Source organism: Natator depressus, chromosome 23 (genome assembly GCF_965152275.1).
Source record: "Natator depressus isolate rNatDep1 chromosome 23, rNatDep2.hap1, whole genome shotgun sequence".
Lineage (NCBI taxonomy): Eukaryota > Metazoa > Chordata > Testudines > Cheloniidae > Natator > Natator depressus.
The window spans coordinates 1452205-1480202 of NC_134256.1; the positions used below are offsets into that span (position 1 = coordinate 1452205).

Here is a 27998-nt window from a genome sequence, read left to right on the forward strand (position 1 = left end):
GTGCGATGAGGCAAAGGGCAATTGTGTAACCTCCCGGGATGGCGTTTCCTGGATGTGGGGACGTTCCCGGCCACAGGACGGTGCGTGCCGAGCAGCGGGGCCAGGCGCAGGACGTGCCGTGCAGCCAGCAGGACAGCCCCGGGGGGGCGTGGCGGGGACTGGACCCAGCCAGGGGGCCGGGAGACTCCGCCAGGGCCCACCTAGCCCAGCGTCCAGGCTCCCGGTGGTACCGAGCGCTGTCCACCCCCTGGGACCCCTGGGCATTTTTCTTTGTTCTTCCCCGGTCCCCAGGCTTCCCCCGCCCCAATCCTCTCCTGCCCTCTGGCCTTTAAACTGGAGAGTGGGTCAGGCTAAAAATAACCAACAACCAAGAGTTAAAACTCAGCTCCAAGCCCCCTGGCCAGTTTCTGTGGTTTGCCGATGCCACTTGGTGGCTGGTTTTAACGACACGCTGCGCTTCCCCCACGAAAGACCCAGACAAACACTGGAAAGTGACTAATCGCGCCGTCAGCTTCACTCCTTCCCCCGTGTAATGAAAGTGCACAAATAAAATACACCTGTACCCGAAACCCTCCTGGCGGGCTTTCCCCTCCTCTCTCTCGCGCTAGGAAGCTCTGGTTTTACACGTGACGACAGCAGGTTTTTAAACAATCAGACACGGGTTTCTCTAGCTAATGGCGTCCCATGTGGGACACTTCGGGCTTTTCGACACACACAGGTTGTCCCGCTTGAACTGTCCCTGGCAGTTAAAGATCGTAAGATCCCAGGGTTGTCTGTCTGTCTGGGTGTCGCTCTGAAGCCTGGATGTTGGAGACAGGGGTAGCCTCCGGTGCAGCTGCTTTTTCCCCTCCCAGCAGGGCTTTCCGAGAGACAGGAGCTGGTTTACGGAAGAAATCTTCCATCGACTTCACCGTGTCTACGCTGGGTCGGCTTCACGGCGGTGCTCACAGGCATGGATTTCTCACAGCCCTGGGCGACGTAGCTAGGTCGAGCTAAGTGCAGACCAGGCCTTGATCAGTTAAAAAACCAAGCAACCCACCCCTCCCACTGGCACGGGACACAAACCACACGCGCGTGGGGAAGGCCCAGGTCGGAGACAGAAGCAGCTGCTGACTGCAGCTGACGGCTGGAACTTCGCATTTCCTGGCTCCTGCTGCCCTGATTTCAGACCCGCCACACTCGGGACTTCGCGGGAGGAAGTCCTGGCCAGGGCCCGGCTCTTCCTGACATGAGAGATGGAAAAAACCAGCATTGGTGTGCCCAGAGTTTTGGGTCTGGAAATTGCATCAGTCCAGAGCCTCTGGCCGTGTTTGCCGAGGACCCAGGCCGCTGGCGAGGGTGGGGAGCGGCTTGCTGCCAAACCCGCCCCCCCCAGCCACTCGACATGGGGAGGAAGCGACACTGTCCCATGTGAATCGCTCAGGGTGTTGGCTCCAGGCTGGAGCGCGCGGACACCGCTGGTGGACGTACTGACATGGGCAGCTGTGAAAGGGGCCTGCCGGGCGGCGTTCATCTCGACGTGGCCGTGTCCCGTGTGCCACGCCTAAACCACTGCTTGGTGACTAACGTGCCCCATGCAGCTCTCGTTTGCCAGTGTGGTAACTCCTGGAGAGCATCCGCAGCCCAGCGTGGGTCCCCGCCCGTCTCCTTCTCCCGCGGGCCCTCTGCCAGCCACTGCGAGGTGGGCAGTGGGGGCAGCCGAGGTGTCGCTGGGTTGAGTCAATTGACACCTGGTGCCGGCTGCACCCTCCTTGCCAGGCGGACGTGGGCTGGGCGATTCAGTCCTCAACCCGACCGATGCCTGTCCAGGGGTCTCCCTTTCCTCGGCAGCTGCTGGGAAGAGTTTTTCCTGAATTCCCCATGGAAGAGTCAGGAGATGAGACTGACCAGGGCTCGTTGCTTGCTGGGAAGTGAACCACGGGCCCGTAGCCATCACTGGCCGGCTGCTGGTGCAGAGATACTTGTGCTGGGACGGATTTTCCTTAGGAACGGAGGGGCCGGGTTCAGCCTAAAACAGCGCCGCTCCCTCGTCCCGTGCGGTGGGGGGAAACCAGGCAGTGTCCAGAGCCTGGGGCTGGTGCTCATGGAGAGTGTGATGGGTTTGGTCACAGAAACCCCCTTGGGACTGTCACCTGACATGCTGGAATTACCTCTGAGCCCGTTTTCTCTGCCAGTTTGGGCCTCCAGAACCCTGCCTTGTCGAGCCAGCCACGCCAGCCTGCTGCAACACAGACCCAGGGTCCGACCACGCGCCCCAAAGCTGCAGACTTAACTGAAAACGGCTTAGCAAGTGCTCCTGTCTCCAGCACCCAGACACCCAGCTCCCAGTGGGATCCAAACCCCAAATAAATCCATTTTACTCTGCATAAAGCTTACACAGGGTAAACGAATAAATTGTCCACACTCATAGAGAGATATGCCCAGCTGTTTGCCCCCACAGGTATGAATCACTTACTCTGGGTCAATTAATAAGCAAAAGTGATTTTATTAAGTGTAACAAGTAGGATTTAAGTGGTTCCAAGTAATAACAGACAGAACAAAGTAAGTGACCAAGCAAAATAAAACAAAACAGGCAAGTCTAAAAGTCTAATACATTTAAGAAACTGAATACAGGTAAATCTCACCCTTGGAGATGTTCCAATACGCTTCTTTCACAGACTGGACTCCTTCCTTTCCCCTGGTACAGTCCTTCTTCCAGCTCATGTGGTAACTAGGGGATTTCTCATGATTGCAGCCCCCTTTGTTCTGTTCCACCCCCTTTTATAGCTTTGGCCCAAGGCGGGAATCCTTTGTCTTTCTGGGTTTCTACCCCCCCTTTTAAATGGAAAAGCACCAGGTTTAAGATGGATTCCAGTACCAGGTGACATGGTCACATGTCCTGTGAGACCCCCCCAAGCCTTCATTCTTCCTGGCCTGACTCACAGGAAGGCTTCCAAGTCAACAGAGCCATTTACAACCAACTGTCCTGGTCAATGGGAGCCATCAAGATTCCAAGCCACCATTAATGGTCCACACTTTGCATAATTACAACAGGCCCTCAGAGTTATATTTCATATTCCTAGTTTCAGATACCAGAGTGATACATTTATACAAATAGGATGCCCACACTCAGGAGATTATAAGCTTTGTAACGATACCTTCCAAGAGACCTTTTGCATGAAGCATATTCCGGTTACGTCATATTCACACTCCTCAGCGTATTTTCATAAAATCATACGGAGTGCAAAGTCACAGAGAAATGGGGGGATTATTTATGCTTCGCCACGGCCCAGGGCCGCATGGCGCTAGGCACTGTACTAAAACCAGGGCTGGTTCCCTCAGTGTCAGATGAGATGAGAGGTGAAAACAGACAGAAGTAAACAAGTCATAGAAATTGAAAAGGAAGCAAGGGGCTATTTCCCGCCAGGGGGGTTTGCAGGGCTGGGGAGTCAGTGTATTTGGGTTACAGGCAATAACTGTCTAATTCGCTCCCTGGGTCAGGTTAAGGGAGCCGGTGACTTGAGGCCCTGAGTTTAGCCTGAAGGGATCTGAGGGCAGGATCTGGGCCTAGGGGAAGGAAGCCGGGACTTCTCTTGGAATCTGGCAGGAGCCGGGAGAGCTGAACTCGGCTCTGTGCCGTTAAAACGACTTCCCAGCTGGTTTTGAAAAGAGGTTAGATGGGGCGGTGTAGTGGTTAGAGCTGGGGGGGTCTGGGAGCCAGGACTCCTGGGTTCTCTCCCAGCTCTGGGAAGGACCGTGGGGTCATGATTAGAGCAGGAGACTGTGGGTCAGGATTCTGCTCCCAGCTGTATGATGCTAAGCCCTGGGACCGCCCCAGCCATGGAGCAGGGCCACAGACCCTGCGCCCCCATCGCAAGGATTCCTTTCCCCCGTGTTCCAAGATCTGCCGAGAGCGAAGCGGGACGCCGGCAGCTGGAAATCGAGCCCGTGTGAAGTTCCACATTTCACTCCCCCCGCCACGTCTGGTGCTTTTACACCTCCAGCTTCCTTTTTCAAAGGGGGTTTCTCCCCCCCCTCCCCCCCCCCCCGTTGCTGCCTGAGAGACCCACACAAAACAGCGAGGGCAGCGGTGAAACTGACACACAGCGCAGGCAAAATCCCCCCCGCCGGCTGGAAAAAGAGGGGATTCCCCCCACTCACCCCCCCACCCCCACCCTGTGTGTGTCAGTTACAGGAATGCTGGGAGGGTCGCTTGCCGCAGTGGAAAGGAAAAATCCTTCATGCAATGCTGCGCTGAGCCCCCTCCGCCCTGCCAGGTAAACCGGGACATCCCCCTCGGGCAGCTTGGCCCGGAGATCGCAGGAGCCCCCAGGACGGGTCCCGTCGCCGGCGGGGCTGGAGGGTGCAGTCGAGTGGTTAGAGCACTGCCCCTGGCATCCGGACGCCTGGGGTCTCTTCTCCGCTCAGCGAGGGAGGTGTCTCATGGTGAGTGCAGAGACTGGGAGGGGAGTGGGGTCCAGTGGTGAGAGCAGGGGGCTGGGAGCAGGACCCCTGGGTTCCTTTCCAGGCACTGGGAAGGGAGTGGGGTCCAGTGGTGAGAGCAGGGGGCTGGGAGCCAGGACTCCTGGGTTCCGTTCCAGGCCCTGGGAGGGGAGTGGGGTCCAGTGGTGAGAGCAGGGGGCTGGGAGCAGGACTCCTGGGTTCCTTTCCAGGCACTGGGAGGGGAGTGGGGTCCAGTGGTGAGAGCAGGGGGCTGGGAGCCAGGACTCCTGGGTTCTCTCCGGGCTCTGGGAGGGCAGTGGGGTCCAGTGGTGAGAGCAGGGGGCTGGGAGCAGGACTCCTGGGTTCCTTTCCAGGCACTGGGAAGGGAGTGGAGTCCAGTGGTGAGAGCAGGGGGCTGGGAGCCAGGACTCCTGGGTTCCGTTCCAGGCACTGGGAGGGGAGTGGGGTCCAGTGGTGAGAGCAGGGGGCTGGGAGCAGGACTCCTGGGTTCCGTTCCAGGCACTGGGAGGGGAGTGGGGTCCAGTGGTGAGAGCAGGGGGCTGGGAGCCAGGACTCCTGGGTTCCGTTCCAGGCACTGGGAGGGGAGTGGGGTCCAGTGGTGAGAGCAGGGGGCTGGGAGCAGGACTCCTGGCTTGCAGCTGGCTGTCTCACACCTCCCGAGGAGGACAGTCTGTCTCGCTGCTATTTCCCGCGCTGGCCTTGGTCTGGGGACAGCCAGGCCATGTTTGCGTTCTTGTCTCCCGGGCGGATGCAGGACAGCGTGTGCCTGTCGGGGAGAGGCTGCGGGCACCTGCTCTCCCTTCCCCAGAGCCTGGGCGCAGAGGAACCCTGCCCTTTGGGCCCGGGAACGGGGGTAAATGCCCTGTGTTGGCCGGGTCTGCTGTTTGCCCCAGGACAGAGGGGAGCTCATTGGGGGTGCAGGGGGGGCACAGGTGACGTAACCAGCCCCCCCACATACTCCGACAGGAACTCACAGCCGCTGGCACCCACGTGGGGGCTTTAAAAATACACTGCAGCAAAAATCCCCACGGGTCGGACGGGGACAATGAATCCTGCCCCCACGCTGGGGCATTTAAACAGAGCTCTGGGAGGTCGGGTCCCCATGGGGCTGGGCGCTGCACAGGCCCCAGTGGAGATCAGCCTCCCCACCCCACAATGGACACAGCCAGACAGTCCCTGTCCCGAAGGGCCCCCACTCTGATCAGACATTAGATGGGGAAACTGAGTCTGGCCGCAGGAACTGGCCTGAGGTCACACATCTGGTCCGGGGCCAAGCCAGGACTTAAACCCCGGTGTCCCGTATCCCAGCCCTGCCCCTTCCCCACTAGCTCCTCCCCCCCACTCCCCAATGGGGTGGGCTTAGCACCCCGGGGGGCTGCCTCCTGCCTGCGCCAGGGCCTGTCTCCTGCTGCTGTCATGGAAAATTCTTTGCCAGCTGGCCTGGTTGCTTGGCAACCCCCTGGCATCGTCACCCCCCCGCCCCCCCGCCGAGGTTTGGATGCCAGCCAGCAGGGAGGGCTCAGGCAGCATCAGAAAGACGGAGCTGGCGCAAAGGGGAAGCGTGGAGCCGTGGGGCTGGCGGGGCCATGAAGCAGCGGGACAGGAGCCCCTATCGGGTAAGTACCCGCGGGGCGCCCGGGGCAGGGGTGACAAAGCGGGACACTTTGGGTTTTTTTTGTGGGGGGGGGGAAGAGGTATCTGTATAAGACAAAGCCCCGTATAGCAAGATGTGGGGTTACATGAGGTGGGTCCAGGGCTTGGCCCTCAGGGTGTCAGTCCCCAGCTGCCGGGGGCAGGAAGGGGGATCCCGTGGGGTTCCGTGCCTCAGCTTCCCCAGGTGGGCATGAAGGGGGCTGACCCAGCTCCCGGGGGCTCCGGGACACGGAGAGGTTACTGGGCACCTCGACCGCCAGCCCGGGGACCCAGAACAAACCTCGCTCCAGGGACACCCCCCCAAGCAAGACAGCTCTGTCCTCGCCCAGCAGTCACAGAACCCAGGCGTCCGGGCTCCCTGCTCGAACCACTAACTCCCGCCGCCCCTCCCCCTGGCAGGGATAGAACCCAGGCGTCTGGGCTCCCAGCCCCACTCTCCCCTCCCAGTGCGGGGGGGAGAACCCAGGCGTCCGGCCCTTTTATCCAGAGGACAATGGCTCCCCGGCATGTTGTCATGGTGACTTGTCCCGGGCGCTGGGCTTTGTCTAGCCGTGGGTAGGGGGGACTCCAGAGCCCCCCCACATTGGCTGCCTGCCCAGGGGCCAGGCGGGGGGGGGCTGTTTGCGGGTGCCCCTGGCGGCTCAGCTCTGCCCCCTGCCCGACGGCTCCACAGCGCGGCCGGGGACCCCCCAGCAATGACTGCCCCACTGCCCCTCCCCAGCGAGCTGGGGGGGCTCTGCCCCACAGAGGCAGAGAGAGGGGTCGCGCCAGGTATTCAGTGCAGAGCCAGGAGAGCCCCCCTGCTCTAACCACTAGACCCCCAATCCCCTCCCAGAGCTGGGAGAGAACCCAGGAGTCCTGGCTCCCAGCCCTCTTGCTCTAACCACTAGACCCCACTCCCCAAGCTGGGGAGTGAACCCAGGTGTCCTGGCTCCCAGCCCCCCATGCTCTAATCACAAGACCCCACTCCCCTCCCAGAGCTGGGATAGAACCCAGGAGTCCTGACTCCCAGCCCCCATTGTCTAACCACGAGACCCCACTCCCCAAGCTGGGAAGAGAACCCAGGTGTCCTGGGTCCTGGGATGAGCAGAAGTTCTCGAGCGCTGTTACCCTGTGGTGCCCTTTGCCCGTGTGTGGTCTCTGGCCCCGGCTCGCTTGCAGCCCCCGGGGGGATGTGTGAGCTGAAAGCTGTCAATTGGTCACCACGAGCCAAGGCCCCCGAGCCCTGCCCAGCACCCGGCCCGACTCCCAGCCTTTGGGGTGAGGGTGGCGGGAGCCCACAGGCCCTTCATGGCGCGAATGCACCTGCAGCTCATGGCAAATCCCCCCCCCACGCCGTTGGCAGGTTAAACCCTCTCGTTTCCCTTGGGAGGGTGGGCGCTGCAGGGCGGGGGGGGGGGTCGCTGGGCCACAGGGGAGCTGGGAGCGGATGGGGTTGGCCCCTCTAGCCCTCTGTGCTCTGCCAGTGTGGGATAAATACCCCCCCACTGCCCCTGAGTGTGGCCACTGCCCCAGCCAGGCGCGTACCCCTGGAGGGCTGCCCCATGGCCTGTGTGCCGAGCCCCCAGGGCCCTGGCTGTCGGGTGCGTTTTCTGTGCCTGAAAGGGGCTCTCGGAACTGCCTGGAAACGGGGCGTCTCAGGTCGGGTGTGATTGGGGAAGGAGCCTGGGGCCTAGCGGTTCAGAGCCGGACTCCCGGGTTCTGTTCCCACACCCTTCGGGGGCCTTGGCCGCCTCTCTGAGCCTCGCAGACGTCCCGGCATCCACCCTTGCGCCGTCGCTCTGAGGCAGGCTGATGCTGGTGCCAGGGCGTTGTTTGCAGCTTGCTAATTAGCAGATGGGGAAACTGAGTCATAGGGCGGCAGTGACTTGCCCAAAGTCATGCAGGAAGACAGGGCAGACCCAGATCTCCTGGGTTCCAGCCCGGGGCTTCCACGAGGCCGGCCTCCCTGGGCCACGAGTTCAGCCTACGGCTGCTTGTGGAAGGTTGGCCCTGCTCTGTGCCTCAGTGTCCCCCCCCCCCCCCAGCACCTGGCCGATGCTCCCTGTGGGGCGGGGGGCTTTACAGGGTTTTGGAAGGGGAACAGGAAATGGGCCGAGATGCTGAGTGTTGATCGCACACACACACACCCCCCCGGCCCCCGGCAGTCATGTGCAGAGCTGACAAACCTGTCGGGATGGAAACCCTGACCTGCCCCAGCCTCCGCTTTCCCATGACAAATCTCTGACTCCCTGCCCTGCCCCCCGACACCACCCAGACGCGGGGTGGGACGGGGCAGGTAGACGCTGCTGCGGCTGGGGTTGTAGAGTTACCGGATGGGGCAGCTCGGGATGTGGATTTGAGATCCAGCGAAAACCAGCTTCCCGAGAGGGGGATCCTCTAAAAGCTGCTTTCCTGGGTAAGTGAGACCCAGCCGTGGAGCTGTGAGCGCGGGAGTGAGGGGAAGGGAGAACCTCAATGTCCTGTCCAAGATGGGGCCCCGTCGTGCGGGGCGCTGCCCAGACCCCAGCCGAGATCAGGCCCCGTCGTGCCAGGCGCTGCCCAGACCCCGGCCGAGATCAGGGCCCCGTCGTGCCGGGCGCTGCCCAGACCCCGGCCGAGATCAGGGCCCCGTCGTGCTGGGCGCTGTCCAGACCCCGGCTGAGATCAGGGCTCCGTCCTGCTGGGTGCTCCTCAGAACCCCGCCGAGATCAGGCCCTGTCGGGCTGGGCGCCGCCCAGACCCCCACTGAGATCAGGGCCCCGTCGCACCCACCCAGAGCAACAAAGGGCAGGTTGTTCTCCTCAGGTCACTGCTGGGGGAGATGCAAGGAGTTGCCCAGGACCGCCCCATACATCAGTGGCAGAGCCAGGAGTCCTGACTCCAGTCCCATGCTCTCGCCGCTGGCCCAGGCTCCCCCATGGGCTGCAGCCAGGCCGACCTGTTACAAATCTTTGGCTCTCCACACCCCCCCGCCCCCCCCGGCTCTGTTGTGGCTCAGCCCTGATCACGCCAGCAGGTTTCTGCTCGTCGCTCACAGCCTCCTCTCGCAGAGTCAGCAAGAAACCACGAGGCGCTTGTGATGGAAAATGTGTGTCAGGCCAGGGCTGGAGCGGGGGGAAGTTCTCTGGGTGAAACGCTGAGCGGGGCGGGAGTTTCTGCTGAAAGGGTGAAACTGGTGCAGCCGGGAGCTGGTTTGGTGACAATGGCTGAGGCTCCTGGCTGTGTTGTGTTCTTGAAACCCCTAGAACCCAGGAGTCCTGGCTCCCAGCTCCCCCTAACCACTAGTCCCCACTCCCCTCCCGGAGCTGGGGACAGAACCCAGGAGTCCAGGCTCCCAGCCCCCCCTAACCACTAGCCCCCACTCCCCTTCCAGATCCAGGGATAGAACCCAGAAGTCCTGGCTCCCAGACACGAGGCCTGCATGGGCTTGTCCCTCAGAGGGACTCGGAGCTGCCGGTGACTGAGCCCCCTCTGCAGGGGCCATAGGGGTGGGGGGGGGGTGGCCTTGGCCTGGCCCTCCCGACTCCTGTCCCTGATCAGAGGGGACAGCCCGGGAGCCATTCCCAGCAGCCCCATAACGAGCTGGTGCCAGCAGGTGATAGGGATTCCCCCCCCCCCGTGTAATTAACGCAGGCGCGACCTGTGCCCTGGGTGAAAGTCCAGGCGGGGGGCAGGAACGGGGACTCTGCTCCACTCCAGGCAGAGGTGACATGCCAGCGTCTCGGCGTGGGGCAGCGCCCGCATGCAGCTGCTGTCCTCGGCAGCCCCCAGCCCCGCCTGCCACCGGCTCCGGGCACCCGGCGGTGAGCAGGGAGCAGACACCAGGTGCACCGGGCCGATGCGGGATGGGGCAGTGCCGCAGGTGGGAGGGGAGCTGCCCCGGGGTGGGGGAGGGCGCGTGTGTGTCTGGGGGAGGCGCCGAGGGTCCGGGCGAGCTTCCGAACCAGCTGCATAGATGGAGTCAGATTGGCCCCCCCTTGTAGGGCATGTGGTGTGGGGGCTGGGAGCCAGGACTCCTGGGTTCTCTCCCAGCTCTGGGAGGGGAGTGGGGCTGGTGGTTAGAGCCGGGCAGCTGGGAGCCTGGACTCCTGGGTCCTGTCCTGGCTCTGGGAGGGGAGTCTAGTGGTTAGAGCAGGGGTTGTGGGAGGAGTCACTCCCTTTTCGTTCTCTTCCCAAATCTGCTGCTGACACTCTGGGGGACCTTGGACAAGTCAGGCCTCAGTTTCCCTGTCTGTAACATGGGGAGAACAATCCTTCCCATGTGCTGTGCGGGGCAGGGATTGTCTGTCCCTCGGGGCTGGGCAGCGCCCGGCCTGACGGGGCCCTGATCTCGGCCGAATGGCTGGAAAGCGCCGGTCACACGTTGGGGGCCTTGATCACGCGCGGTCTGTGCAGCACCTGGCACGGGGGGGCGGGGGGGTGATCTCAGTTGGGTCCGCTAGCAGGGACCCTCCTACAGTAGGGGGGGCACCGCCGGGTCCCCTGCCGCGGGCGCCCGGGCACTGACTCCCTCCCTGCCTTTCTCTCTAGAACAAGCCGTGGAAGAAACTCAAGAGCATGGTCCACTGGTCGCCTTTCGTCGTGTCCTTCAAGAAGCGCTACCCCTGGGTGCAGCTGGCCGGCCATGCGGGTGAGAGGGGCCGCGGGAACAGGGCCATGCGGGGAGGGGCCGTGGCTCTGCTGGGGGGTTCAGCCAGCCCCGAGGGTGGCTGGGCGAAGGCAGCGCCGTGTGCCCAGCGGGCACGGGCCGGGTGTGTCCGGGCTCCCCTGACACCAGCCGTTCCCTCCCTCCCCGGCAGGGAATTTCAAAGCCGGCGACTACGGGCGGATCCTGAAGAAGTTCTGCCCGTGTGAGCAGCAGTGCCTGGAGCGCCTCATGCGGGACTCGCTGCGCCCCCACGTGCCCGCCTACTTCGGGCTGGTGCAGCGGGACGGCGAGTGCTACAACCAGATGGAGGATCTGCTGGCCGGCTTCGAGACGCCCTCCCTCATGGACTGCAAGATGGGGGTCAGGTGAGAGCCCAGAGGGGGCACAGGCAGGCCGGCTCAGCGAGGGGCAGCAGGGAGTCCTGGCTCCCAGCCCCCTCCACTCTAACCACCAGCCCCCACTCCCCTCCCAGAGCCAGGGATGGAACCCAGGAGTCCTGGCTCCCAGCCCCCTCCACTCTAACCACCAGCCCCCACTCCCCTCCCAGAGCCAGGGATGGAACCCAGGAGTCCTGGCTCCCAGCCCCTGGCTCTCACCACCAGCCCCCACCGCCGGGGTGGAACCCAGGAGCCCTGCGCTGGGAGTGCCAGACCCCAGTAGCCCCGGGCCGGCCGAGGCCGAGGCCATGGGGTGAGCGCCCCCAGCTGATCCCCGCTCTGCCCCCCGCAGGACGTACCTGGAGGAGGAGTTGGAGCAGGCCCGGCAGCGGCCCCGGCTGCGCCGTGACATGTACGAGAAGATGGTGGCGGTGGAGCCAGGGGCGCCCACGCCCGAGGAGCACGCCCAGCGCGCCGTGCTCAAGCCCCGTTACATGCAGTGGAGGGAGTCGCTCAGCTCCACCGCCACGCTGGGCTTCCGCATCGAGGGCATCAAGGTGGGGCCACGGGCCAGGGCGGAGCAGGCCTGGCTGGGGGGGGGGGGACATCTGGCTGGGGTGGAGCAGGCCTGGCTGGGGGGGGGGGACATCTGGCTGGGGGGGAGCGGGCCTGGCTGGGGAGGGGCACATCTGGCTGGGGCGGAGGAGGCCTGGCTGGGGTGGGGCACATCTGGCTGGGGGGGAGCAGGCCTGGCTGGGGGCCACATCTGGCTGGGGGGTCACATCTGGCTGGGGGGGGAGCAGGCCTGGCTGGGTCGGCACATCTGGCTGGGGCGGAGCGGGCCTGGCTGGGGGGGGCACATCTGGCTGGGGGGGCACATCTGGCTGGGGGGGAGCAGGCCTGGCTGCAGCGTGGAAGGGGGGTCATGTCCGCCTCTGGGAGGGGAAGCTGGAGCAGGGGCGTCTGGCTCTGGGGAGGGGAGATCATGTCTGGCTGGGGCACAGCTGGCTCTGTGGGGAGTGGGTCTGAGTGGGCAGGTGCGTCCCGCGCAGCCTCCCAGGCCCCGGGCTGACGGGTCCCTGTGTCCCCAGAAAGCCGACGGCACCTGCAGCACCAACTTCAAGAAGACGCGGCTGCCCGAGCAGGTGGTGCAGGCGCTGGGCGACTTTGTGGACGGCGACAGAACCATCCTGGTGAGGGGCTGGGCTCCCCGTGGGTGCCGCATGGCCCAGAGCTTGGGCTTTTCGCTGCCGGAATGCAGCCACCTCTGGGGCACGACACAGCAGCTGGCTGAGATCTGCGTGGCTTTTGTTTCAACTGCGGGCGGCAGCACAGCGCCCCCCAGGGCCAGCTCTGATTGCCTGGGGAGACCCCACCCTGCTCCCTGCCCCACAGCCCCCCCTAGGGCCAGCCCTGCCTGCCGGGGAGAGCCCCCTGCTGAGCCCCCAGCCCCACAGCCCCCCCTAGCGCCGCCCTGGGGCCAGCCCTGCCTGCTAGAGGAGCACGCCCCCTGCTGAGCCCCCAGCCCCACAGCGCCCCCTAGTGCGCCCCTGGGGCCAGCCCTGCCTGCTGGGGAGGGCGCCCCCTGTTGAATTGCCGGTGCCAGTCCTTGCCGATCGGGCCAGCCCCGTTCCCCTCCCTGCCGGGGCCCAGACCGGCTGCACCTGGCTGGCGCTCGGGGCAGCTGGGTGGATCCCGTGGTGCCCTCGGCCTCACCTGCCCACCCTCCTCTTCCTCCCCAGGCCACCTACCTGGGCCGCTTGGAGGAGCTGCGGGTGGCGCTGGAGCAGTCCGAGGTCTTCAGGACCCACGAGGTAGGTTCTGGCTGGGTGGGGGGCCGCGGGGGAGATGCTCCCTGCCGAGCGGGTGGCCCAGCCAGTGGCCCTCGCCCTGTGGGTCTGGGCACACGCGCCAGAGTGCAGGGTCTGTTCGCCTGCCCCCTGGCAACCCCAGGTCCATAGGAAGCGACACTTGTTTGCCTCTCCTCTGGCCCCGCCTGGATGCGCTGGGTTCTGTAGCAGCCTCCTCCTGTGGCTCACAGAGCAATGAATGGACCCAGGAGTCCTGGCTCCCAGACCCCCTTGCTCTAACCACTAGACCCCACTCCCCTCCCAGAGCTGGGAGAGAACCCAGGAGTCCTGGCTCCCAGCCCCACTGCTCTAACCACTAGACCCCACTCCCCTCCCAGAGCTGGGGAGAGAACGCAGGAGTCCCGGTTCCCAGCTCTGCTCTAACCACTCCCCTTCTAGAGCCGGGGAAGGAACCCAGGAGTCCTGGCTCCCAGCCCCCTTGCTCACTGAGCTCTGTGTTTGCCCCCTGACAGGTGGTGGGGAGCTCTCTGCTTTTCGTCCATGACCGGACGGGGCTGGCCAAGGTCTGGATGATCGACTTCGGAAAGATGGTGCCGCTGGCCGGGGGGCAGACGCTGACGCACCGGCTGCCGTGGGTGGAGGGGAACCGGGAGGACGGCTACCTCTGGGGGCTGGACAATCTCATCGCCATCTTCAGCACCATGGTGCAGAACTGAGCCAGGCGCCGGCAGGGCCTGGGCCGGCGCACTGGGGACACCCAGCACCGGCTCTGTGCAATAGACGGGCACTGCCGTGCGGTGCCCTCCCTGCCTCTTATTTATACAGCCAGATATGCTACAGCCCCGCTCGGAGCTGGGGCCCGTCGTGCCCCGTCTGCCTGGGCCCGCTTCCATCAGCTGACGGCCCCGCGCCGGGGAGGGCACCTGCAGGGCCTGGCCCGTCGCACAGACGCGATGGGACCTGTTTTACAGCAGCCAGCGGGAAGGGCCGAGACCTGGTCCCGTCTCGGAGCGGAGCCCTTTCCCGCTCAGCGGCTCGTTCCGCGGCCCGGGGAACCCTGGGAAGGCCGAGGCTGAGATGGGAGACACCAGCGTTTCGGCGGGCACGGGGGCAGCGATCCTGCACTCCGGGCGACGCCGGCCGAAGCGGAACCAAACCAAAGGGGGCTCGGATCGTCTGGGCCCCTCTCCTGTTCACGGCCCATTTTCCTGCAGCCCTGCTTAATTTTGCAGCTGGGTCCGGGTCCCGCCCCTGCTGGTATCAGACCCTGCCCCACCACTGGGCGGCTCCACGGGACCTGATCTGCAGGGAGCTGCCCATTAATGTTGTGTTAAATTCAAGACACTTTAAAAGACTTTTTGGCAACTCGGGGGTTGAAGCATAGTGACTGGGCTCTGAGACGACCCCCCAGGCGGCAGGGTGTCCCCCAGCTGCGGCTGCGGGGTTCTCACCCCTTCCCCTGAAGCATTTGTGGCCCTGCTGGAGGGTCGGAACTGGCTGGCCATTTCCACCCCCGGCGCTTTGCTCTTACCGGCCCATCCGTTTGGCTGTGCAAGGAGCCTCGCGCTGGCCCCTCTGGCCTGGGAACAGGCCGGCTGGGAACTGAGAACGCGGACTTACTGCCAAGCTTGCGCCACGCCCATGGGGAGCTCAGGGGGCCTGTGGCTGAGTCTGGCCTAGCCCGGGGCGGTTTTTCTGGAGGCTGGAGAGTTGTGTGGCTCTGTGCTGGGGTGAGCCTGGCTGGAAAGCTCAGTCCGGCTTTACAGGGGTCTTGGCCGTTTGGGACGCTGCCTCCTCTGCCAGCTTTGTGTGGTTCTCCTAGCCCAGCCTTGGGCTCGCCACGGGTTCTTGCCCTTCGCGCAGGGCGCTGGCACGGCCAGCCACGGGCCAGCTCTCCGCCAGGCTCCCGGCTCGGCTTGCACATCTGCAGAGGCGGATGCACAAAGGCCCGAGTGAGGCACCTGGTTTCCTCTGGCTCTGCCGCTCCCTCGGTGCCTCGTTTCCCGTGTGCTCGCCGCACGTCTGCGTGAGCATCTCATGGGCGGAGCCAACCCCCTGAAACACGGAGGGGGCCAGGGAGTCGCAACCTGCACCAGCTTCAAGCCTGGCCAGTCTGGGGAGCATTTTCCAAGGCCCCAGCGACGAGTGGATTCGGGAGCCCGGGCTTCACGAGGCCCGACCCTACTGGAAGAGACGATCCGTCTCTGGCTTCTGTGCCAAGGGCACAGCCAGTAGCTGCCTGAGCCGTGGCCGCTCTGCAGGGAGCTGCTCAGACCTCCAGCCCCTGCCGGTGGCGGGGAAGCGTCACTGGGTTCAGCTCTGGCTGTGAGCACAGATTCACTGCACCCTGGAGCTTATGGGGGCAGGCGGGCGCGGTTCATGGGACCGTCCTGCTCCCCGCTGGCTCGGGCTCAGGAGCGCAGCGTGTAGCCAGCCGGGCATTCGCTCCAGTCCCTTGAGTGCTGCCCAGTAACCAGCGGGAATGGGCCCCTCAGGATCCCTCCCAGAGCGTTGTCCCTGGCCCAGGCCTCTGCGTGGGGCTCTGCCACCCCTCTGGAGACGGGAACGGGGTGCTGAGGCCAATGGACAATGGCCAGGCCTCTGGGACCGGAACCTGTCACAATAAACAGAACCTGCCGGTGGTGGAAACCAAACAGCCTTTGTCTTTAATGCAGGTTTGCTGGGCGTGGTTCAGAGTTCCCAAGTTAGGTGTATGACAGCAGCTCTAGAGAGCTGAGACCATCAGGCTGGGCGCTGCCCAGACCCCGGCCGAGATCAGGGCCCCGTCGGGCCGGGCGCTGCCCAGACCCCGGCCAAGATCGGGGCCCTGTCTGGGCGGGCACTGCACCAGCCCCGACTGAGAGCCAGTCCCTGCTCTCAAGAGCTAACAGTGGTGGGTGGCAGACAGGAAGCGTTAAGTTATTTTCAGAGCCGGCCACAAGTACCTGCCGTTTCCTGGCGCCGTGGCCCCAAACCAGAAATCTGGGACATTCTGAGAAGCTCACTGGGGGAAGAGCAGCAGCTCCTCTGGAGAGGGCCTGAAATAGCTGCTCCTCCCCCACGGCCGCAGCCTGGCGGGCACAGGGAAAACGGGCCGGGGCCACACCCGGCACTTTAACCCCAGCGGCTCTCTCCTCGGTGCGTCTGACTATTATACGCCCTGCCCCTCCCCGTGCACCGCTCTGCAAAGGAGGGCAGGAACATCAGCCCCATTTTGCAGAGGGGAAACTGAGGCACGGAGAGGGGAAGCGCGGCAGAGCCAGGCCCCCCGAGTCCCAGATCAGTGCTCCACCCACTAGGCCCTGCTGTCCCTCGTAGCATGGGCGGGCCCAAGGGATGCAGGGAGTTTGCAGCAGGCGGGGGCTGTGCCGTCTCCTCCACCCGGTGCTCCCGTGGCTCCTAGCGCTCGGCAGCACGGGGTGGCCCGGCTGGCTGGGGCAGGGCGCTCTGTGTGGTCCTTGGGTGCAGCAGCACCGACTTGCCGCAGAGCCCTGCCCTGACGCCGCCCGCGGGCACCACGTAGACCTTGCCGTCGCCCGCCCGCTTGGGGCAGAAGTCCATCAGCTGGGCGTTGCTCTCGTGTGCCTGCCGGTAATTCCACAGCTGGGGGCGCCAGCTCTTGCCCTGCTTGGAGAGCAGGTAGATCTCCAGCACGTCCTCCGGGGCGGGCGGGGGGCAGGCTGGGCCGGGGCGGAAGAGGCCGGGGATCTGCTCGTCCTCCTGGCAGGCCGGGCCGAGGGCGCCGTCCCGGAGGCCCAGCAGGAGTCCTGCAGGGGGAGAGGAGCTAGCCAGTCTCCCCAGGGCAGTCCTGTGCTGGGAATCGCAGCCGCAGGGTCCTGTCTGAGCAGCCTCGCCACGCCCCTGGGATCACTGGGCCAGTGCCGGGGGCAGCCCCTGTTGGCACAGCTCTGCAGGCTGGCCCCGTGCCCGGCCAGCTGCCGCCCCCTTGGGGCAAGTCTTGGAAATGCAGCCAGGCCAACTCACCCTCCTGGTTTCTTTCTCCCTGTGCCCAGGTGTGGGCGCAGGAAGCCCGGCTCTGATCGGGGCTGTCCCCACGCCCCAGCCTTAGGAGCCTGTTTTTCCGCACGGCGGCTGGGCAGCCCCAGCTCCAGATGCTGGGAGCCCCAGGCCCTCCCATGGGGGAAGTTTGGGGGTGGACCGGGGCGGGGCGCTGCGGCCGCAGGGATAAGCTCACTCCCCACCCCGGGAGCTGCCCGGGAACAGGGCAAAGGGCCTGAGCAGGAGGGGTCCGAGCCCCGTTCGCCGCAGCCCCAGAAGCTGCCCCCGCCCGTGCAGCCGGGACATACCTGAGACGACGGCCCAGTGGGCTTTGTAGCCGCGTCTCCTGCAGGGCTCGTGGTTGGAGTCCTCGTCGTAGCTGGGGTGGCCATTAAGGTTTGCCAAGGGGGCTGTGGCAGGCCGGCTGGCGAGGAAGGGGCACGTGGGGCGAGCAGGTTGCCCCAGCTCTGGGCACCCGGCTCCTGCCCCTGGAGAAGTGCCCTCCCTAGCAGGCACTGACTGGGCACACATGGGGTGGCTAAACCCCTCCAACCAGAGAGGGGCTGGAGCTTTAAATCTGCTGCTGTCTGAACCTGCGGGCTCTAGACACCACCCCAGTGGCTGCCTCGGAAGGGCGGGGCATGGGGGAGGCAGGTGTGGGGGGGCATTTAACCACTGGGAGGGAGAAGGCACCTGCCCCACATTCATCCCCCGCCCCCGCTGCAGCCGGGAAGAGGAGACGCGAGAGTTGGTGGCCACACCCCACCCCAGAAGTGGCCGCATCTGCCTCTAAAATGACACCACCAGACCTGCTCTACAGGGGTATCAGAACTGCGCCAGCCCTGCCCATGCGTACAGGCTGCAGTGCGGAGCCCAGCACGGACGGGACACCCCAAGGGGTCGCTGCGCATGGGAAGGATACGGCAGTAGCAGGGGGCAGCCAGCAGTCAGATGGCGAAGGATCCTGCCCCGGTTCTCTCCCTCCAGACCTCCCGAAAGCAGCTCGGCCCGGCACTGGAACACCTCCTCGGCCAGCTGGGCCATGTCAGCCGCTGGGATGGGCAGAGACAGGGATTAGAGCTGCCCCGAGGCCCACCCCCGGCAGCGCAGCCTGCGCTCGGAGCGTGCCCCTGGCTTCCTGCCCCCCCAAGCAGCGCTCCGATGGCACGCGGGGGAACCACACTGCCGGGGGCACGCGACCCGACAGGGGGACAACCAAGGGCTCTGCAACCTAGCAAAGGTCTAACACGACCCAGTGGCTGGGAGGCGAAGCTAGACAAATTCAGACAGGAAATGGGCACAGATCTGTAACGGGGAGGGGAATGAACTATTGGAACAATTTCCCGAGGGCCGTGGCGGGCTCTCCATCACGGGGGCGGTTTAAATCAAGATGGGCTGTTTTTCAGGAAGCTCCTGTTCACACAGGAGCCAATTCAGGGAAGGCCCGTGGCCCGTGTTCTACAGGCACTCGAACCAGCTGCTCACAATGGTCTCTGCCAGCCTGAGACTCGATGGATCAGCGAGAACACACAGCGCCGGCCCCACGGCATTTATACAGGCCGGGCTCACTGTGGCCTGCACTCAGGATTTTATCAGCAGCCTGACGATAGCCGCTGTTTTTCCTCACAAACCCCAACTCCCGGAGTCCTGGGATTCCACAAAGTCCTCAGCTTTTCCTGCTGGCTGTGGAGAAGAGCTGGGAAGTATGAGCCTGAAAGGCTCCAAAAGTGAATCCCCAGCCCAGCTGCTCAGTACATGCTCATGATCTCGGACCACTCAGGGCCGGCATTAGCGAGGCTCCCGCTGCCTGCCCCGGCTCCCAGAGGATCCTCGTGCCTTGGACAGAAACCTCCAAGTGCTCGCTCCTCGTGGGAAATTAACAGCCCGGCTGTGGGGTTCTTTCCCTAAATCAAGGAGCTTGCAAGTTTTCAAGAAAACTCATCCCGCTGGGGGGACAGAGGTGGGAGCTGAGGCTGTGCAGAGACCAGGGTTCAGCGAATAAGGCTGGAAGGGACAATGAGACCATCTAGTCTGACCTCCCGTCCAGCACGGGCTGTTCCACATCACCCAGCTCCCCCTGCATCGAGCCCTTCCAGGAAGGCGTCCGGTCCCCAGCAACGCTCTAGGGGCCAGAGACTGAACTCCGGCAAGGCAAGAGCAAGGCCCTCATGCCCTGCGCTATGTACCGCCTCTGGGCACTTCCTCACGCAGTCACAACCCAGACTGGCCTTTGGAGGGTCCCGCCAGCACCCAGCCCAGCTCCTGTGGCCTAGTGCAGGGAGGGAGTTTTTAACCCCCACCGCAACCAGTCACCAACCTGAGAACATTTCTCCTTGGGCAGTGTAGCCTCTCTCCAATGCCACCTGCACGATCCTCTCCAGGGAGACGTCCTGGGACAGACTGAGGAGGGAGCCTGCCATCCACAGTGCCACCAGCCCGCACCTACAGGGGCAGAGACAAGAGACAATGCAGGGAGCCTGGGTCCCACGGGGTGAGCTCGGCCAGTCCCCCTGCCGGGTTCAGAGACAGGTATTTCTCCGCGAGCCTTGGAACGCTTCCCTGGGTTCCTGTGTCCTTTGGCCTCTTCCCCCTCGGCGTTCCCAGCCTCCCTACGGTTTTCGCCTCCCCTTGCAGCCTGGGGCGCGTGCCACCGGCTGGGCTCATCTGGGCACGTCTCACTGAGTCGATTCCCTGCCATCACAGCGGCCTGGGGCAGCGGTGGCACCTTGGTGGCTCCTGTTCCTGCCTGGGCTCACTGGAGCTTAGCCCCTGAGGACTGAAATGTTTTGCTCTAAGTCAACTCTCTGGGCTCAGCACATCGGTAACCAGGTGAGACTGAAGGGCCTGGGCCACCCAGGAGATCAGGCGACATGAGCGAACAGGCCGTCTGGCCACAGATGCTAGCTCCAGCAAGGCCTTTGCTCCTCCAGGGGAGTGGGGTACGGCTCACTGAGGTGCAGCTCACCCCCAGGCTGGGGTTCGGGGGAGCAGCCTGGGGGCACCTGTTTAAGATGGAAAAGGCCAGGTGTGGGGGTTTTAAAGGCAGATCCTGAGTCGGACGTTAGGTTTAGACCAACTCGTCCGACCTTGTGCTACCTCCTCACCATCCTTTTCCCTCCGACGTGGCGAGTAACGCTCCCCAGGCCCTTTGCGCTCTCACCCGCCACTCGGGCGGAGCTCCCCGTAAACATCCGCCCGGCTCCCTCCTCGGCCTCCTACACCTGCCGGGAAACGCTCCTTTGCCGGGACGCCTCCAACAGACTTCACAGCGGTTAGGCTGCTGGTGGGAGAAGATCCCTGCCCACCATGCTGAGTGGTATGGCCTCCTTGTTTCCCGGTGCTCCCTGTCCGTCTCCACTGGCTGGCTTGTCTCTTAAACCTAGATTGCAGGTCTCTGGGGCGGGGACTGTCTTTTGGGAGGTTTATACAGCACCAAGCACAATGGGGGCCGGGTCCACGGCTGGGCTTCCCAGGCGCGACCGTAATACAGCCGCTGGCTCCCTGCTCAGCGCCAGGCTGGCCGCCCCTATGCTCCCTCCAATGCACATGGACAAAAGAGCTCTTGGCAACTCCTTGGGAGGGACCAAGCAGGGGAAGCTGTAGATCCATGGGACTGAGACCCCTGCCCCAGGCCCCTGGGTGGGTCCAGCCCCCGGGTAGAGCCACCCCCTCCCCATCACACTCAGCTGCCAGAGAGATAGCGCTCGCAATACTCACTGGGGCCCCTCTTGGATTAAGGAAGGCACCGCCCTGTTGTAGAGGAGCCACTTGAAACACCCGCTGAAGCTGGAAGACAGAACCAAAGAAACACTCACTGGCCATTCGCCGTCCAGCGCCCGCTCGCCAGCACGTTCTTCTCTGCATAATTAATGAGACGATCTCGTCTCCTCCCAGAGCGCTTTGGAAGAACGGACTTCAGCTGCTGCTGGGACTGCGGCTACCTCTGGGCTGGGATGCGGCTGCTGTCTGATGGCCAGGTGGCAAGGCCCCACTGAGGGACAGGAAGTGGCCCAAGGTCCTGGACCCAGCGGGCACTGCAGAGGGAATTTAGGGAGGCAAAAGGAACTCAGCTCAGCTGGGGCCGGGCCAGGACACCGGGGTTCACCGCACCTGGACTTCGGGGCGAAGAGCAGAGCCTAGGAACTAAGTGTTACGTCTCATTTGAATTACGGGCACCTCCAGCACCACAGAGACCTGGGCTGCCACCCTGGGGGTTAGGGTCGGGGCTGACTGTGAGGGGAGAGCGCCCCCCGCCGAGCCCCCCACCCCACAGCGCCCCCTAGCGCCCCACGGGGCCAGCACTGCCCGCCGGGGGAGAGTGCCCCCTGCTGAGCCCCCCGCCCTGCTCCCTGCCCCACAGCGCCCCCTAGTGCCCCACGGGGCCAGCCCTGCCCGCCGGGGGAGAGTGCCCCCTGCTGAGCCCCCCGCCCTGCTCCCTGCCCCACAGCGCCCCCTAGCACCCCACGGGGCCAGCCCTGCCTGCTGGGGGAGAGCGCCCCCTGCTGAGCCCCCCTGCCCTGCTCCCCGCCCCACAGCGCCCCCTAGCGCCCTACGGGGCCAGCCCCGCCTGCCCAGGGACAGCGCCCCCTGCTCAGCCCCCCTGCCCTGCTCTCCGCCCCACTCCCCGCCCCACAGCGCCCCATGGGGCCAGCCCTGCCTGCCGGGGGAGAGCGCCCCCTGCCGAGCCCCCCGCCCCGCTCCCTGCCCCACAGCGCCCCCTAGCGCCCCACGGGGCCAGCCCCGTCTGCCCGGGGAGAGCACCCCCTGCCGAGCCCCCCGCCCCGCTCCCTGCCCCACAGCGCCCCCTAGCGCCCCACGGGGCCAGCCCCGCCTGCCCAGGGACAGCGCCCCCTGCTCAGCCCCCCTGCCCTGCTCTCCGCCCCACTCCCCGCCCCACAGCGCCCCATGGGGCCAGCCCTGCCTGCCGGGGGAGAGCGCCCCCTGCTGAGCCCCCCTGCCCTGCTCCCCGCCCCACAGCGCCCCCTAGCGCCCTACGGGGCCAGCCCCGCCTGCCCAGGGACAGCGCCCCCTGCTCAGCCCCCCTGCCCTGCTCTCCGCCCCACTCCCCGCCCCACAGCGCCCCATGGGGCCAGCCCTGCCTGCCGGGGGAGAGCGCCCCCTGCCGAGCCCCCCGCCCCGCTCCCTGCCCCACAGCGCCCCCTAGCACCCCACAGGGCCAGCCCTGCCTGCCCAGGGACAGCGCCCCCTGCTCAACCCCCCTGCCCTGCTCTCCGCCCCACTCCCCACCCCACAGCGCCCCATGGGGCCAGCGCTGCCCGCCTGGGGAGAGCGCCCCCTGCTGAGCCCCCCTGCCCTGCTCCCCGCCCCACAGCGCCCCCTAGCGCCCCACGGGGCCAGCACTGCCTGCCGGGGGAGAGCGCCCCCTGCTGAGCCCCCCGCCCCGCTCCCTGCCCCACAGCACCCCCTAGCGCCCCACGGGGCCAGCCCCGTCTGCCCGGGGAGAGCACCCCCTGCCGAGCCCCCCGCCCCGCTCCCTGCCCCACAGCGCCCCCTAGCGCCCCACGGGGCCAGCCCCGCCTGCCCAGGGACAGCGCCCCCTGCTCAGCCCCCCTGCCCTGCTCTCCGCCCCACAGCGCCCCATGGGGCCAGCCCTGCCTGCCGGGGGAGAGCGCCCCCTGCCGAGCCCCCTGCCCTGCTCCCCGCCCCACAGCGCCCCCTAGCGCCCCACGGGGCCAGCCCCGCCTGCCCAGGGACAGCGCCCCCTGCTCAGCCCCCCTGCCCTGCTCTCCGCCCCACTCCCCGCCCCACAGCGCCCCATGGGGCCAGCCCTGCCTGCCGGGGGAGAGCGCCCCCTGCCGAGCCCCCTGCCCTGCTCCCCGCCCCACAGCGCCCCCTAGCGCCCCACGGGGCCAGCCCCGCCTGCCCAGGGACAGCGCCCCCTGCTCAGCCCCCCTGCCCTGCTCTCCGCCCCACTCCCCGCCCCACAGCGCCCCATGGGGCCAGCGCTGCCCGCCTGGGGAGAGCGCCCCCTGCTGAGCCCCCCTGCCCTGCTCCCCGCCCCACAGCGCCCCCTAGCGCCCCACGGGGCCAGCCCTGCCTGCCGGGGGAGAGCGCCCCCTGCTGAGCCCCCCGCCCCGCTCCCTGCCCCACAGCACCCCCTAGCGCCCCACGGGGCCAGCCCCGCCTGCCCAGGGACAGCGCCCCCTGCTCAGCCCCCCTGCCCTGCTCTCCGCCCCACTCCCCGCCCCACAGCGCCCCATGGGGCCAGCCCTGCCTGCCGGGGGAGAGCGCCCCCTGCTGAGCCCCCCGCCCCGCTCCCTGCCCCACAGCGCCCCCTAGCACCCCACAGGGCCAGCCCTGCCTGCCCAGGGACAGCGCCCCCTGCTCAACCCCCCTGCCCTGCTCTCCGCCCCACTCCCCACCCCACAGCGCCCCATGGGGCCAGCGCTGCCCGCCTGGGGAGAGCGCCCCCTGCTGAGCCCCCCTGCCCTGCTCCCCGCCCCACAGCGCCCCCTAGCGCCCCACGGGGCCAGCACTGCCTGCCGGGGGAGAGCACCCCCTGCCGAGCCCCCCGCCCCGCTCCCTGCCCCACAGCACCCCCTAGCGCCCCACGGGGCCAGCCCCGCCTGCCCAGGGACAGCGCCCCCTGCTCAGCCCCCCTGCCCTGCTCTCCGCCCCACTCCCCGCCCCACAGCGCCCCATGGGGCCAGCCCTGCCTGCCGGGGGAGAGCGCCCACTGCCGAGCCACCCGCCCCACAGCGCCCCCTGGGTTCTCCCGGCGCCGGCGCGGGCCCGACCTGGGTTTCCGGCGGCTCAGCAGCTCCCGGAGCTCGTCCCCGCTGCGCGGCGCCCCCTGGAGGAACTTGGCCCCGTGGGGGGGCAGCGGCCTGGGGGGGGGCGGCGGGGGGGGAGCGGGAGGAGGAGGGGGAGGGGCAGGGCCCTGTTGGGGGGCGGGAGGGGGCAGCCCCCCCCTGTGGGCCATTCCCACCCTGGCTCGGGGGGGGGGGGGAAGCAGGGGGTCAAAGGGCGCAGACTAGAACCAAGGTCACTGGGGCATGGGTGAGAGGTCAGGGGTCAGGTCGCGGGGGGTCAGGGGTCACCGCGGGGTCGTGGCGCGTGGCCTGGCGGGGTCGGAGGTCATGGTGCCAGGGGCGCCGCTGGGGCGGTCGCAGGGCCCCGCCCGCTTCGCGAGCCGCTCCTGCCCCTCCTAAAATGGCGGCCGCCGGCCGCGGCTGGGTGAGTCTGGTCACGTGATCGGATACCAGCCACCCCCTACCCGCCTCTCTGGCCCCCCTCCGGGTCGCGTGACAAAGGCCACCAATCAAATGTGGTAACGGCGATTACTGACAGCTGCTCTCAGCCACTGGCCGGCTCTTGTGAGGAAGGCGGGAACTGCCGAGCGGAACACCCAATCCGAATGCGAATTGCCCTAGGGGGCGGGATAAAGACAGAGCACCGCCTTCTGATTGGTCATTTTAGAAGCCATGACACGGCTTTGATTGGCCTCCCGGGCACGAGGCCGTAGCCCTTTCATTGGCCGGGGCAGGCGAGACGCCCTTTGGTAGGCTCATGAGGCCGAGGCTGCTTCGTCGAGATTGGCTCGCGCGGCCAGTGGGCGTGGTCGTCTCTCTCGGCGGGCTCCTGTGGCGGCGGGCGGCGCTGGGAGACCTGGGCCTGCGGACTCCATCGGTGAGGGGCCGCGGCGGGGCGGCGCCATCGGGCCGCGGGGCCGGGGGGGATCGGGCCGGGGGGCCGGGCCCGCCCTGTGTGACCCAGTATGGCCGGGGTCTGGGCGGCGGGGCCGGGCCGCAGCGACCGGGGCCTTCTGGGGGGCGGGGCTTATCGGGCCCCTCCCCCCGGAGGCCCCACATCCGGGTCTTACGGGGGGGGGGTTGCAGGGCTGCAGCCTTTATTCCCCCCTCCCCCCGGTGTGGGCGGGGCCTGGCGCCCCGTGAGCGCTTCCCTGGGGGTGGGGATGGGGCCCGTTCTCTGCCCCCCGGTGTGTGTGGGTCTTTGTTGGGGGGGCCCCGTGGGGAGGCGCTGTGGCCAGGCCTGGCGCCCGTGGCAGGACTTGGCGGCCCTGGCAGCTGCCGGGAGCCAGGCTGGTGGGGTCCCTGGTGCTGCGGTGTGGCGGTCCGTGCCCTAGAGCCCAGGCTGTGGGCCTCCCCCCCCCCCCATTAAGGTCTTGGCCCCAGACCCTTGTCACAACCTGCCTCCGCTGAACATGGCGCCAGCGGCCTCGGCTCTGCTGGCGCCTGGGCCCGCTCTTCCTGCGGGCGCTGTGGGGTGGGCGTAACCCCTGCGCCTGGACGAGCCTGGAGCTCGTGGGGTCGCTGCCTCCCGCCCCTCGTGCTCGTCTCTCCCTGGCCCTCGCCCCGGAAGCGCACGCTGGGGGTCGCGCGGCTGCTGCGGCACTGGGAGCCTCGCAGCCGGTGGCGCCATTGCACGGTCGCCTCGGTTTACCGTCTCTTCTCCTTAGACCCCGCCGTTGCGAAGGGCCGACGAAGATGGCCGTCCCGGAAACCCGCCCCAATCACACCATCTACATCAACAACCTCAATGAGAAGATCAAGAAGGATGGTGAGCCAGCTCCCAGGGGCGGGAGCTCCTGTCTGCAGCTGGCGACGTGGGCGGCTGGGCTGAGGGGCTAGCACCAGAGCCCAGCGCTTCGGGGGGTCTGGAGGACCCGCTGTCCCTGCCCCGCTCCTGCTCTCCTCTTGCTGCCTGGCTGAGGAGGACTGGGTGCTGTGGGCTCCCTCTCTCTGACGCGGGGGGTGAGAACCTTTGTCCGAGGCCACAGGAGTCGCCTGGTCTGCATCCAGTTCCTCATTGCGGCAGAGCTCCGTCCCCGTCTGATCTGTGTGCCTAACGCTCCGGTTCTCTCCCCTAGAGCTGAAGAAATCCCTCTACGCCATCTTCTCCCAATTCGGCCAGATCCTGGATATCCTGGTGTCTCGGAGCCTCAAGATGCGGGGTCAAGCCTTCGTCATCTTCAAGGAAATCAGCAGCGCCACCAACGCCTTGAGGTCCATGCAGGGGTTCCCCTTCTATGACAAGCCGATGGTAAGTGCCGCCCTGGGCCGGGGGCGGCCGTCTGGCGGGTGCCGTGGGAACTGCCCGGTTGGCCGGGCTCCCCCTGACGAGCTCTCTCCGCCCCCAGAGGATCCAGTACGCCAAGTCGGACTCCGACATCATCTCAAAAATGAAAGGCACCTACGTGGAGCGCGACCGCAAGCGGGAGAAGAGGAAGCCTAAAGGCCCGGAGACGCCCGTGGTCAAGAAACAAATGCCTGGGGCCGCTGCTCCGGTGGCAGGCGCAGTGCAAGGAGCCGTCCCTGTGAGTAACGTGAGCCGCGCCTCTGACGGACGCTGCCCCAGGGCAGTGGCTGGTTGGCAGCCGGCGCGAGGGGCGTGGGGCAGCCAGCATGTCCCGGGCTGCTCTCGGGAGTCGGGCTGGGTCTGCTGTTTGGCTTCTGTGACTGCCAGGCTTCTGCGGCCCGCGGTGGACTCTGGTGTGAATGCCAGGACTGTGCCCAGGCAGCCCCGCGCCCAGGATCTTGCTGTGAAGCTGGGCGCTTGCTCTCTCTCCCATAGGGGATGCCGCCAATGAACCAGGCCCCTCGCATGATGCACCACATGGCAGGCCAGCCTCCATACATGCCCCCTCCGGGTATGATCCCCCCACCCGGTATGACTCCAGGAGGAATCGCGCCAGGGGCCATGCCCCCTCAGCAGATGATGCCTGGCCAGATGCCGCCTACCCAGCCGGTGAGTATGACAGAGCTTGGCCTGGCTCCTGTTCCTTTCTGGCAACAATGGCCATGTCACATCGGACTCAGTGGCGTGGGGCAAACCTCCGGCTGGGGTTGGGGCTTAGGGGTAACAGGCCCTTTCCCCTTCAAGGTACTGGCTCCAGTGGGGAGCGGAAGAGAACTCGCAGGGTTGTGTGGGACCCCGGGAGCGGTAAGTCGTCCCCACTGGCTCATTGCTCGCCTCAGCTGGGAAGCCAGAGATGCTGAGTCCCGGGGGACTCCTGTGCATGGAAAGCGGGGGGCCCTTGCCCTGGCAGGGGGAGGGTGGCCTTGCCTGGGCACCGCCCTTGCTGTGTGCGTCTGGCTGGAGCCACCCTGCAGGGTTCTCGGCCCTCCCCTCCAGGCGCCGCTTGCAGCGTCGGGGCTCCCGGCCTGACCCCTGCTCTCTCCCTTGCAGCTCTCTGAGAACCCACCCAATCACATCCTCTTCCTCACCAACCTGCCCGAGGAGACCAACGAGCTGATGCTGTCCATGCTCTTCAATCAGTGAGTGTGGGGCCCTCTGAGGGTGCCGGGAGCGCTGAGCGGGGGGCTGATGGGCCGAGGCAGGGGGTGCCAAACCTTGGTGGAAGTGGGTGGCCCGAAGGAGGCGGGGAGCACGGGGATTGGGAGGCCTAGGGAGCGGGGGTGGGCGCCAGAGCGATCCGGGGGCCTGTCCCCTTTAACAGCCGGATCCTGCCCCTCAGGTTCCCGGGGTTCAAGGAGGTGCGCCTGGTGCCCGGGCGGCACGACATCGCTTTCGTGGAGTTCGATAACGAGGTGCAGGCCGGAGCCGCCCGTGACGCCCTCCAGGGCTTCAAGATCACACAGAGCAACGCCATGAAGATTTCCTTTGCCAAGAAGTGAAGACCCCACCCCGGGCCCAGAACTGTCCCTCAGGCCCAGAACTGCCCCTCCCCACTCCCCCCAGTTAGTGTCTGATTGAGCCAGGCCCCCTCCTGTTTTTTTTACCAGTTCCCTGGAAGGTAAGTCTGTCCTCAGGGTCGGCCGGATTTCCAGCCCCAAACTGCCCCCTTCCCCAGAGCCTTGTGAACTGACAGCAGGGAAGTGTCTGACTTGCGTCCCCCCCTGCACGCCGCGCTGCCTGGCTGCTCGGAGTGGGTAAGTGACTCTAGAGCGCCGCCAGCTGGTGATCCCCGTGTCTGCGATGAGCCTGGAGCTGGTTCATGGCGGGATGGTTGGTACAGGGGGTGGGGGCGGCTAGAGGCAGCGAAAACCCTCCGGAAGCATTGTACCCAGAGTCTGCTGCTCAGACATTGCACCTGGCGCTCTCTGTTCTGTAATAAAAACTTTGTGACCTCCCTGTGATGCG

General features: G+C 66.2%; 3 protein-coding genes across 6 annotated transcripts; 2 read left to right on the plus strand and 1 right to left on the minus strand.

Moving 5' to 3' along the window:
- The first annotated feature begins 5921 nt into the window (after nt 1-5921).
- Nucleotides 5922-15560, plus strand: ITPKC (inositol-trisphosphate 3-kinase C). Its single transcript, XM_074937860.1, has 7 exons — nt 5922-6059; nt 10609-10708; nt 10878-11091; nt 11456-11660; nt 12195-12296; nt 12846-12917; nt 13427-15560. The coding sequence occupies exons 1-7, from the start codon at nt 6030-6032 to the stop codon at nt 13628-13630; spliced, it is 927 nt and encodes a 308-aa protein (XP_074793961.1). The 5' UTR covers nt 5922-6029; the 3' UTR covers nt 13631-15560.
- Nucleotides 15561-15580: 20 nt separating this feature from the next.
- On the minus strand, nt 15581-25091 carry ACTMAP (actin maturation protease). Of its 4 annotated transcripts, none has more exons than XM_074937857.1 (6): nt 25084-25091; nt 20631-20699; nt 19231-19355; nt 17836-17965; nt 17222-17292; nt 15581-16681 (listed from the first exon to the last, which is right to left on the minus strand). In XM_074937857.1, exons 3-6 carry the CDS (start codon nt 19331-19333, stop codon nt 16314-16316), a joined length of 672 nt encoding a protein of 223 aa, XP_074793958.1. In that variant the 5' UTR covers nt 19334-19355; nt 20631-20699; nt 25084-25091; the 3' UTR covers nt 15581-16313. The 4 variants fall into 4 exon arrangements, with proteins under 4 accessions (XP_074793958.1, XP_074793957.1, XP_074793959.1 ...); XM_074937856.1 differs by lacking the exon at nt 25084-25091 and adding an exon at nt 23672-23856; XM_074937858.1 differs by lacking the exon at nt 25084-25091 and adding an exon at nt 21024-21041.
- On the plus strand, nt 24421-27987 carry SNRPA (small nuclear ribonucleoprotein polypeptide A). The gene is made up of 7 exons (XM_074937861.1): nt 24421-24563; nt 25354-25454; nt 25765-25937; nt 26035-26211; nt 26469-26642; nt 27084-27172; nt 27373-27987. The coding sequence occupies exons 2-7, from the start codon at nt 25382-25384 to the stop codon at nt 27530-27532; spliced, it is 846 nt and encodes a 281-aa protein (XP_074793962.1). The 5' UTR covers nt 24421-24563; nt 25354-25381; the 3' UTR covers nt 27533-27987.
- Nucleotides 27988-27998: the final 11 nt, after the last annotated feature.